General features: G+C 39.9%; 1 protein-coding gene across 1 annotated transcript; it reads right to left on the bottom strand.

The window, feature by feature from the left end:
• On the bottom strand, positions 1 to 2893 carry LOC139725806 (uncharacterized). Its single transcript, XM_071636885.1, has 3 exons — positions 2778 to 2893; positions 1433 to 2315; positions 1 to 849 (listed from the first exon to the last, which is right to left on the bottom strand). The coding sequence occupies exons 1-3, from the start codon at positions 2891 to 2893 to the stop codon at positions 1 to 3; spliced, it is 1848 nt and encodes a 615-aa protein (XP_071492986.1).
• Positions 2894 to 11994: the final 9101 nt, after the last annotated feature.

Below are 11994 nucleotides of genomic sequence, written 5' to 3'. Positions count from 1 at the left end.
TTACAAGTTGCACCTACTTCTTGAAGGCGGTAGGGAGTTCCACAGCCGAATAGCATCTGGATAGAACGTGGACTGAAACAAGTGAGTTCTGGCAAATGGAACTTGAAGCTTATGTGGGTTTCCGCGTTTTGACGGTCCTGCAACTGGTATGAAGTAGGTGACTGGAAGATCTACCAGACCATTAAGAATGCTATACATCATGTAGACTCTTTGCTGTGCTCTCCTTTCTTGAAGAGTGCTCCACTGTAGTTTATTGAGCATGGCAGTAACACTACTATCTCTGTGGTAGTCACCCAGGACGAAACGTGCACATCGGCGTTGCACCATCTCCAGCTTCCTGATGTTCTCTTGTGAGGATGGGTCCAGTAGGAAGAGGAGGGGTCCAATGACACTCCCTTGCGGGACGCCTGATGGCACAGAAGAGGTATGAGATGTGCATCCATCTAGTACTACCCTTTGTGATCGGCCAGTAAGGAATTCCTTAATCCAGTTGTGGGTGTTACCTCGGATTCCATAGAACTGGATCTTGTGTAGGAGTCTTCCATGCGGGACCATGTCAAAAGCCTTCGAGAGATCGAACAGGATCACGTCTATCTGGTTCCTTGAATCAATGCCACTGGAGAGGTCATGAATGGTGAGAAGCAGCTGAGATGTGCAAGATCGCCTCTTCCGGAAACCATGTTGAGTTTCAGAAAGAATCTGGTGGTTGTCAAGCCAAGGTGATCTAAAATACTGTTGCAGACAATGTGTTCCAAAGTTTTGCAGACAATACCTCTCACCCTTTTTGAATATTGGAACGACATCAGCTTTCTTCCAGTCCTCAGGAACGTCTCCCTGAGTTAGAGATGCCTGGAATAACAAACACAAAACCGGTGTTATTTCCGAAGATAGCTCCTTCAGCAGTTGAGCAGGGAGTCTGTCTGGTCCAGTAGCCTTATGTATCTGGAGGGTAGAAAGTAACTTGAAGACTCCAGCTTGAGATATCTGAATGTTGTTCATGTCTGGAAATGGACTTGGTCCCTTAAATTGTCTTTCATGGTTGACAAATCCTCATCATTGTTGAACACTGATGTGAATTGTTGATTGAGAATGTTTGCCTTCTTGGTGCTATCTGAGTGTATCTTCCCTTGGACGTCTTTCAGAGAAGCTACTCCAGCACTGTCATTCCTTTTACTATTGACAAAACTCCAAAATCTTTTAGGGTTTGCAGAGGAGTCAGGACTTATAATGTTACTGATGTACTCATTGTAAGCCTGTCTGCAAACAGCATGGGACGATTTCTTGATTTCCCGGTATTTGTAGAAGTCCTGCTGTCTGCCAGTTGCTTTAGCACGATTGAAAGCCTTCTGTTTTCTTCTACACAAACGTTTAACTGCTCTCGTGACCCAGGGCTGCCCAAATCGACCAGATGTTGTTTTTGCAGGTACGGTACATGGGTATCCAACATGTTCAGCAGGCTGGTCTTGAAAGTAATCCACATCTCATGTACCGAACTCTGTTCACAATATTTGCTCAGGAAATCTCGCTGAAACTGTCGGCAGTCCCTTTTCATGTCAGAAAGATTGGCCTTTTCCCACAGGTATATCTTCCTCTTCAGTGGCTTGCATCGTTTTGCAGATACGTCAGAATCAATGCTGACAATGTCATGATCTCCAAGTCCTGGTAGCAGAGTGCATTTGTTGATCAGCGACGGCCTGTTGGTTAGGAAGAGATCAAGTATGCTGTCCCTACGTGTTGGCGAGGAAACCATCTGCTGCGTGTTGCAGTTCTCGATCATGTCCAGAAACCTGTTGTTGAGAGGAACTGGATTGCTGTGGCCACTGACACTCAGGTCTTCCCAATTGATGTCGGGCAGATTAAAGTCGCCCCCTATCCACAAGACAGCCTTCTTGTTCTGGAGAGATAGTTCCTCGATCGTAGAGCATACGTTATCTAAATACTGTACATCATTGCCTGGTGGGCGATACACTGCACCTACCACTAGACTCACGCCTTTACCAAATGACAGTTTGATGTAGACCTGTTCTCCTTCATCACATACTTTGATGATGTTATACACAAGGTCACGTCGTACAGCAATCAGGACGCCACCACACCCATCCTGCCGATCTTTTCGAACAACATTGTAATTTGGAGGGAAGATCTCAGATGTGTAAACCGAGCTGTTCAGCCAAGTTTTGGTCCCAATGATGATACTGGCTTCATTTGATTCAATCAGTACTGCTAATTCCTCCTTCTTGTTCCGTAAACTCTGGAAGTTCACATTGAGTATTTTCATGTTGCACAGCTGTTGACCTTGCTTGAGTGCCTGCTTCCTGCAGTGCATAGGGGAGATGAATGCTGCGGAGAACCAAGACTAGTAGTAGCTGAAGAGGAAGAGCTGTTGCGTGTGTCACTCATGTCTGTCTTATCATTCAGCAGATCCAGTCCTTCAAAACTGTTACATGTATCGATAGGTGTGTGCTCAAAAGGCTACTAGAAAACTGTGGCAGGCCGCATTTGACACAATGCCAAGACACTTGTGACCCATGGAGGGCATCATACACCTGTGTTGACGTGCCCATGCATTTTGCATGATACCATCCATCACAGTCATCACAGGCTACCCCGCGTTGCTTCCATGTAACTGCTCGAGAACAAATCTGGCAAGGATATTTGGGCATCCTTGGGCCAGGATTTAGTTCGACATCCGAGGCAATAGAGAGGAGAAGGAAAGTAAGATACAGGAGGCTATGTTTTTTACCATGTTCAGAAGCAGAAATAATGCATCCTCTTACTTTACAGCCTGGAGCACAAGCTGACAAGTGGAGACTTTCCTGGAGCCAACTGTTGGTGCCAGATGAAGGATGAGAAGTATGGTGTAGCTGTACCAGTCTTGCAGTGATGGAGTCATGCTTCTCTCCTACATTATCACTAGTTTTAAGTATCACATGGTTGTAATGGATGTTGACAATTGTAGATGCTAAATAGAGCCAAAAGAGATAAACTACAAGGCCTGACTTGATGATGTCCTGTAGTTTGAAGCTGTATACCAGTTGGACTATGTAGCTCTGGTGTAAGGCCATCCAACTCTCAGTCTCAAGTCAAATCATGGCAAAGCCAAATGAGATGGTAAATAGGCCTACCAACAACATCGAAATAAACATCACTTCAATTGAGCTAATCAAATGATACAAAACCTGTATCTCTTGTCCAACAAAGAGCTGCAGTATGTATCCATGCACCCGCACAAGTAGAACACAAAGGCAGGATTAGCTGACTTCCCACCAATATCACAGGCTCAAAAAAGCAGTATCCCAATGTGTGGTAGCTGGCCTCTTGATTCAAACTGACGCGAGGGTGTACATGTATGTATGGGACCAGTGTTGAAGCTCTGCTAGCTAAAATCCATGCCCAGGTGAAAAGTACAATCCTTGAAAATCTAGAAAATCCTACTGAAATGATCCATGAAATACCATCGTGTTTCTTCAAAAGCTTTTCAACAAGGTATGAGGATTATATCCCTCAATACTCCATAAAAACACAAAAAAGTGAGATTTATTCCAAAAAATACCAAAGCCACTGCACACTCAGCACTGACGTCACACTTAATTTCATCAGATTTGCATTCGATTTAACGATGCGGTCATTCAAGTTCGAGTGAATTTGAATGATCGCCTTGATCGACGTAACTAGTTCATTCAATTTAATTTCATCAGCAAGCGATTTCATTAGTTTCTCACACAAGGGTGTAAAAAGCGCATTCAAATTAGAATTGCAAGTGCAACACATTCAAATTGTCATCTGTCATCCTTTTCTGAATTACTTGAGAAGGTGATTTATAATCGTTTAATCAAATTTGTAAACGAATGTGATATTTTAGCTGATAATCAATTCGGGTTCCGGAAAAAAACATGCAACCACCCATGCTATATTACTACTGGTTGAGAAAGTTGTAAAAGCTATAGACACAAAGTCGCATACAGTCGGTCTGTTTCTGGACTACTCCAAGGCCTTTGACACAATAGATCACGAAATTCTTTTGTATAAACTAAATCATTACGGTATTCGTGGAAAGGCCTTGGAGTGGTTCAGAAGTTATCTTACCGGTCGAACTCAATTTGTTTCCGTAAATAATCATGAATCTGATATAAACTCGATTTGTTGTGGTGTTCCACAGGGCTCCCTCTTAGGTCCTCTTTTATTCATTTTATACATCAATGATTTCCGTAACTCATCCTCTCTGCTGTCTTTTCTTCTGTTCGCAGATGATACAAGTCTCTTTTATTCTCACTCAGATCCTTATGTTTTGCTCGATTCTTTGAATAATGAACTCAAGTTGGTGTTTGAGTGGATTTAGGCAAATAAATTGTCGCTTAACATAAATAAGACCAATTATATGGTTTTCCGTAACACAATAAAATCTCTTCCAGGTTTAGTTTTAATGAACGGTTTACAGTTAAATCAAATAGATTCAACAAAAATTTTAGGTATTCATATTGACAGTAACCTTTCATGGAAGGTACATGTTGATTATTTATGTGAATTGTTGTGTAAGAATGTTGGGATTATTCACAAACTGAAATATCTCTTCCCAAAGCCAGTATTGCATTCTCTTTATACAACTTTATTATTACCTTACTTGAATTACGGAATATTAGCCTGGGGGAATTGCTCAAAGACTAAAATTGATTCGCTATTTTTGGTTCAGAAAAAGGCCTTGCGGATTATAAATCGAGCACAATTTTTTGATCACACTGATGAATTGTTTGTTTCAAGTAAATTGTTACTAATTTCTGATTTTTATTTATATCATGTTGGAATTTTCATGTATAAGTTGAATACTGGTGACCTTCCTAGTATATTTTCCTCAATGTTTGTGAAAAACAGTGACATTCATACTTACCCTACAAGACACAGTGAATCCTATCATTTTTTCCCTGTTCGTACAGTTTTAGCCCTTAAGACAATTACATCGATCGGCCCCTCTTTCTGGAATGAGTTAGATTCGGTTCGGTTGCACTCAAGTTCTTGAAGCTCCTTTAAGAAAAATCTCAAAGCTAATTTTCTAAAATCCTATGTTTAATTATTTTGCCGTAATCGCTTGAAAATTTTTTTGCATATACTCAAATGATGCCTCGCTCGAATGACTTCATTAGTTTGATCAACTTGCTACTTTTCTTAGCATTTATGCCATAAGTTAATCATAAACATTATATACTATACTTTGTACATCCCGTAAACATTGTAATATTCTCGATATTTTGAATTTTGCATGTTACGTCACTTCTGACATTGATATACTGTACTAAAACCCATATTTTTGGAGCCCACATCCTACAAGCTTTTCTTTTTAGTGGGTTCCTCATATTACACGTTAATTATATGTCCTTATACATTTGTGCATTATTGGTTCAAACTGACCATTGTGTGAAAATACATTTCTGCTTCAAATCAAATGGAATATAAAACTTGTACGAAATGTGGAATATGGAACATGAATTTAAAAAAAAAAAAAATCGCATCAACACCGCCGCGGAGAGCAAATTGACTACAAGGCAAACAAATACAAAGTATGGGCAGTCTTGTTCGTTGTTGCTTTTATTCTTTGTAGTTACTCAGTTGCTTGAATATGCACACTTAATATACCTTCAAATGTGATTTTTGACTCATAATAGCTAGTAACTCGTATAACCCCACTTTCAAACACATATATTTACACTTTATTCGTGTACGATTTTAGCCACTGCTACATTACAGAGAATGCGTGAACATCTCGAATACGGACAGAATTGGTGGATGAAGCATGACCTTGACAACCAGCAAAACTGGCGATAGGTCCTATAACTCTTAGGTGAAATAGGTCTATCCGATTGCGGCAACCTATAATACGGACACGGGGAACTAAAGAATGGAATCAAAATGGATCAAAATGGATTTGGTCGTATTAGGACCCTTAAGATATTCTGGGATAAGGCTATTTCCTAACTGTTACATCCAAACTGTTAGGGATGAATTGAAAGTGACAGAAAAGTCGACAGGACAGAAATACATCCATTACAATTAAGATAATTCAATGAGACTTTGAAATAGAAATGAAATATTAAATCATCCAATATGACAGTAAAAAAAAGGCCCGTAGATGTTGTGTACGTTGACTGAATTCGAACGTTCAAAGTGTATTCCTATAAATGAAATTTAAACTGGTATTTGGTACGAATTTGAACGTCTATCCAGCTGGCCCGAAACTCAATGCCAACTTTGAGTCATTAGATTGAATAAATTTCTCTCTAAATTAAGTGAAATAAAATCTAAAAGGAATGGCATGGAATGAAATTGAATACTCAAAGAATTAAAATGAACCATGAGAGGAGAGTAGTGACCAAAATCGCTTGAATTTGAACGCCTTTTCATTAATTCGAATGCAAATCTGATGAAATTAGGCGGGAAAACCTATATTTTATCCAGATAAACCACACTGCCATTAACAACCGCCGTATCCTGAGGAGCGCCATCTAGCAAAGCATACGCACGCGACGCACACAGACAGAACAACGCCCTTTTAAGCCCCGGTCACACAGCACTCCGCGTCTAAATCACAGAAAAAAAGTTATGAAAATCTGGTGGACGTGGTCGTAAGTGGTAATTTTTTGGTCAATTTTGGTTTGGCTGTGCTTTGTACGGGGTATGGCCGTTGGTGGCTGTTCCACTGCTGAAGCACTGCCTAAGCACGGCTAGCCACGTCCAGCCACGTGTATGTACGCGGAAAAACCCATTTGTCAGTGATAAGCCGCTAAGCACACGCTATTTCCCGTGATACCAACGCGTAACACGCGTCAAATGACCGTGCTCTGCCCGTGACAGACCGCTAAACTTTCGCGTCTTACCCACGTCTTACCGCGTCTTCCCAAGTTTTAATCACTGCCGGAACACGGATTATCACGTGTGTTTCACGTGTTTTGCACGTCTTTACCACGTGTGCCGTCCGTGGTTGTCCGCGGAATAAAGTTGAGCAGTTCAAAACTTTTTACCGCGTCGGACGCCGTTCCAATTTTTCCCCGCGTCCTGCCACGTCTATAAATCGGCTGTAGCTAGTCTTAAACTCGACATCAACGCGAACAACATCGTCTGCTTCAAGGGAGACCACTTTTTGACGTGTTTTGGCCGTGATTAAGCCGCAAAGTGCTGTGTGACCGGGCTTTTACAACCCCCACCTAACTAGTGACAGTGACTCCTTCTCACTCCTGTGTGCGAACGTAAGGAGATACACCGACATACACTGCTGCTCCTCAGCTGGCATTTTTATCGTAGCTGATTTTACTCTCATTAACATCACTGTACACTCATTTCCCCTGACTATGAAGTGATTCGAGATATTCTGAGATATTGAACAGACTGATAAACCTAAGTGAAGTGAAAACCTCGGTCAGCCAAATGTTGAACAATGTTTAGTTTGCAACTGAAAAAAAAAAAAACATCTCGACGGAAGAATTTCATGAATTTGAATGTTTAGTTTCTGGTCTGCAAAGTAATGTAGTATGCTCGAACCTTATTTTGTTTTCGGATTAACGAACCTTTAGTGTAAAGAACCTTATTTCATTTTCAATTCATTTGATCTTCGAAATTACTAACTTCTTTTTTTTTTCCATTTTCGTAACAAACCCCGATACAAACCTTATTTCATTTTCGGATTAACGAACTTTTGGAATAGCGAACCTCCGGAATAATGAACAGTATCCTTCTCTAATCGCATTATACTGATACTTGTGCAAAGAATTACACCATCTCAGTGATGATTATTTTTTTGTATACTATTTATTGCATTCCAAACATCCGGGTAGTATCATTGTCAGAAAGAAGCAGCAACTTAATTGTACAGTAACATTGCATACAAATACTAAAACACTGTACTTGTGAGTGTTGGGGTTGTACGATGACAGTTATCTCGTGCGATTCAAAATCTACACAAGAGTTGACAAAGATTAAAGTCAGGTCTCCTGTGCTCAACGTTATTTAAAGATATTTCAATTTTCATCCTTTCTATTTCATTTTCCTTGTCTTTCCTTCCTTTCATATTCAGTCACGCATTGTACTTCTCTCAGCATTAATCTTGCTATAGTGGAGACCAGGTAGGTCTATATTCTCCGTCATATCTCTAACCGCTTTTTATTCTAGACGTGCAGAATATTGCCAGTTACCATTATATATCCAACCTACAGGCAGGGAGGAGCTGGAACTGGATGTCACAGCTCACTGTCAATGAGTTAGCAAGGGAAGGGTTTGAAGTTTGCCATGGGTGACGAGAATCAAGTCACTTGCAGGTTTGACAAGCCGACACAGACACAATGAAGAGCAGTGCATCGGCAAAACCAAAAACTGGAAATGCAGTTTATGCGTAGACAGACATTGCATGGTGTAGAAGAACAAGTCTAGAGACTGACTCTACAGGTTTGACGTTTGAGCCATTTATCTATCTTAACAAATCATTTAAGGAGCCTACACATTCATGAGAGAATGTAGATCTGTATTACAATACAAAGAAAGTGCGGAGAAAAGTGTAGTAGGGAGTACAAAGGAGGACGGATATTAAGGTTAAATTGGGATGACTGCTGGAGCAGATGTGGCGATATGAAGTAAAGGCAGTGGCGATGGTTTAGATATCCTCGACACAGGTATCACATGTAGACCTAAGTGTATAAAGTACATGATAAAAGCAATTAAGGGCTCACACCTGTAAATATAATGGAATGTCCCTGACCGCTTCACAAAATGGCACAAAAGACTCTAAAACAAATTAAAAAAATAATAATCAAAAATCAAAAATGCAGTGTGGCAAAAAACTGAATAGCTGCAGATATTAAGTATGAATTCCTCTACAAACTGCATTTTGGTTGGAAGATGAAAGCTTTTCTCATGGAATTTGAAAGGACTATATTTGATTGGGTGCATGTACAGAAAATATAGGGTTTTTTTTGTAAAAAGAACTCGTAGTCTGGCTTTCCGAACCCTTTGACAGAGTTTGAGCTGAAGAACCCCCCTTGGAAATTTGATGGATGAAAGGGTATATCTCACTTTTTCAGGTTAGTGAAAATGAAACACCTAATTTCTCCCAGCTATTTTACAGATTTTTTTTTAAATTTGAATTTTAGCACACGTCTCTATGGGGAAATATTTACCCGTGTGAGCTCTTAAGGCAATGGGTCACACAATTCAAGACGCTGTCATGCTGACGATGAGGGCGTCACTCTATAAGGAGCCAGGGAGAAAGACTCGTGAGGAGAAACAGCTGTACGATCTTTGATGATGACAATGATTACCTCTTTAAGTGGTATGATGGCAAATACTGTTGGCATACTAAGTCGTGTCAGGCAGTCACTATGGGACATTTTGAAAGGATGCAATGGGTCTTTTGACCTTGCCAAAAACAGTATCCTCCCCCTCCCCCCCCCCCCCCCCCCTAACACACATACAACATACACTGTACATATAAAATTAGCACCATAAAGACATAGAGACAGGCACAGACAAGAGAAAGAAAGAAAAATAGGCTACCTATAGAAGAGAGGACAGGGAGAAGCAGACAAGAAAGACAGATATACAGACATTAAGAGTTAGACTGACATACATTGGGTGACTAGATCGAAGAACCAAAGAAGGCACATGGAGATGTAAAACAGCCGCTACTTTATTTTAATAAGATGGGTCACGGCTTCACCTACGTCTCATAACCTCGCCAACGTGACTTCAAGACGGGAGTAGTATGTACTTCATACTTTAGTTCCTCTAATTAGATTACATTCAGCCCGCTCCCTTCTCAACATTGAACTTGCTGGTAAATGATTGGCTTAACCCATTCTGATGGTAAGAAATGTATTTAACACATGTATCAAATGAAAGCAGAAGGAAAAGAAGCCAGAAACCAATAAAATCATTTTAACTTCCTGCTACCACTAACTGAGATTTGCTGTCTGCATATCGGTGTGACCTGGCAGCTCCTTTCCCGTTTCTACTCAGTTTATCGCTAGGTAGGGCCCCTATTCCTTTTTAGGTGGGAAGAGAGGGTGAGGCCTTTGGTTTGAGACACACTTGAGCCTCGGGAGCTATGGTTGACGTCTGGCTATCGAAAAAACAAAACAAAAAACAAAACAAAAAACAACAACAACAAACAAACAAAATGTTGCCGCCATCGACAACCATTACCCAATGTTTTAAAACAGCTGAAAATAATGTATGGGTACCGACTGCCTGATGAATCTTCATGTTAATAACATGCTGTTGAAGGTAAATCATCCTCTAATGGTACTTTTTTTAATATGACGCCCTGTGAATTGACCAAGCATAATTTGTTGAATACCAACAAGACACATGTATAGGCCTAACTACCCGTACTTTCTGTCCCTTTCCGTGAGCTGTTCAAAGAAAAATACCACCTGGTGTTTGAGTTGGTTTAATACTATAGAGTAAATTTAAAGAAATAGAAGGGTGCAACTTTCATTAAAATGGGACATATTTGCATATTGCTGAGGATATTAAGGAATATCTAATTTTGTTAACGTTCATAAACGATTGAATTATTCCCACCATGGTATGCAAACTTCCTATCTCCTATTTAATTGCAAAGTATCAGAAGTCCTACATTATTTCCGGCTGGTAATTCAACAACAGTATTCATTCACTATTCTACACGAATCGAACCTAGTTTTCGAAGTTAATAATTTGATTTCCTTGTGTTTTATCGTGAATGTGCCCAGACGAATTGTGTGTGTGTTTTTTTTTGTGTGTGTGTTTTTTCATTCAGAATACATCATTTTATATGACACTTTTCAAAGACAAATTACTGGTATTTGTGTGAATATAGGTCATTCTTAAATGCCGTGTGTACGTATTTTTTTTTCTCGATATGACCTTAAAAGCACAACCGTTTTACGTCGCTTGATTTGGAACATTTTCGATACTAATATTAGTTAGACCACTATGCCGATGTTATCACTGTTGTAAAAAATATACCATTAAAAAAAAAAACAATTGCCAATAAGGAGATCCTCTTGATCTCCTCGATATCTCTAGGTGATGTCTCGATATCTTAAGGTGATGTCTCGATATCTTTAGGTGATGTCTCGATATCTTTAGGTGATGTCTCGATATCTTAAGGTGATGTCTCGATATCTTTAGGTGATGTCTCGATATCTTTAGGTGATGTCTCGATATCTTAAGGTGATATCTCGATATCTTTAGGTGATGTCTCGATATCTTTAGGTGATGTCTCGATATCTCTAGGTGATGTCTCGATATCTTTAGGTGATGTCTCGATATCTTTAGGTAATGTCTCGATATCTTAAGGTGATGTCTCGATATCTTTAGGTGATGTCTCGATATCTTTAGGTGATGTCTCGATATCTTAAGGTGATGTCTCGATATCTTTAGGTGATGTCTCGATATCTCTACGTGATGTCTCGATATCTTAAGGTGATGTCTCGATATCTTTAGGTGATGTCTCGATATCTTTAGGTAATGTCTCGATATCTTAAGGTAATGTCTCGATATCTCTACGTGATGTCTCGATATCTTAAGGTGATGTCTCGATATATTAAGGTGATGTCTCGATATCTTTAGGTGATGTCTCGATATCTTAAGGTGATGTCTCGATATCTTTAGGTGATGTCTCGATATCTTAAGGTGATGTCTCGATATCTTAAGGTGATGTCTCGATATCTCTACGTGATGTCTCGATATCTTTAGGTGATGTCTCGATATCTTTAGGTGATGTCTCGATATCTTTAGGTGATGTCTCGATATCTTAAGGTGATGTCTCGATATCTCTACGTGATGTCTCGATATCTTTAGGTGATGTCTCGATATCTTTAGGTGATGTCTCGATATCTTTAGGTGATGTCTCGATATCTTTAGGTAATGTCTCGATATCTTAAGGTGATGTCTCGATATCTCTACGTGATGTCTCGATATCTTAAGGTGATGTCTCGATATCTTGCGGTGATGTCTCGATATCTTTAGGTG

The sequence above is a fragment of the Diadema antillarum genome, unplaced genomic scaffold (assembly GCF_040938485.1).
Source record: "Diadema antillarum isolate AM-2024a unplaced genomic scaffold, OU_Dant_1.0 seq00000059_RagTag, whole genome shotgun sequence".
NCBI classification, from domain to species: Eukaryota; Metazoa; Echinodermata; class Echinoidea; order Diadematoida; family Diadematidae; genus Diadema; species Diadema antillarum.
The sequence above is the reverse complement of the archived record's forward strand: the minus strand, read 5'-3'. Positions and strand labels throughout refer to the sequence as shown.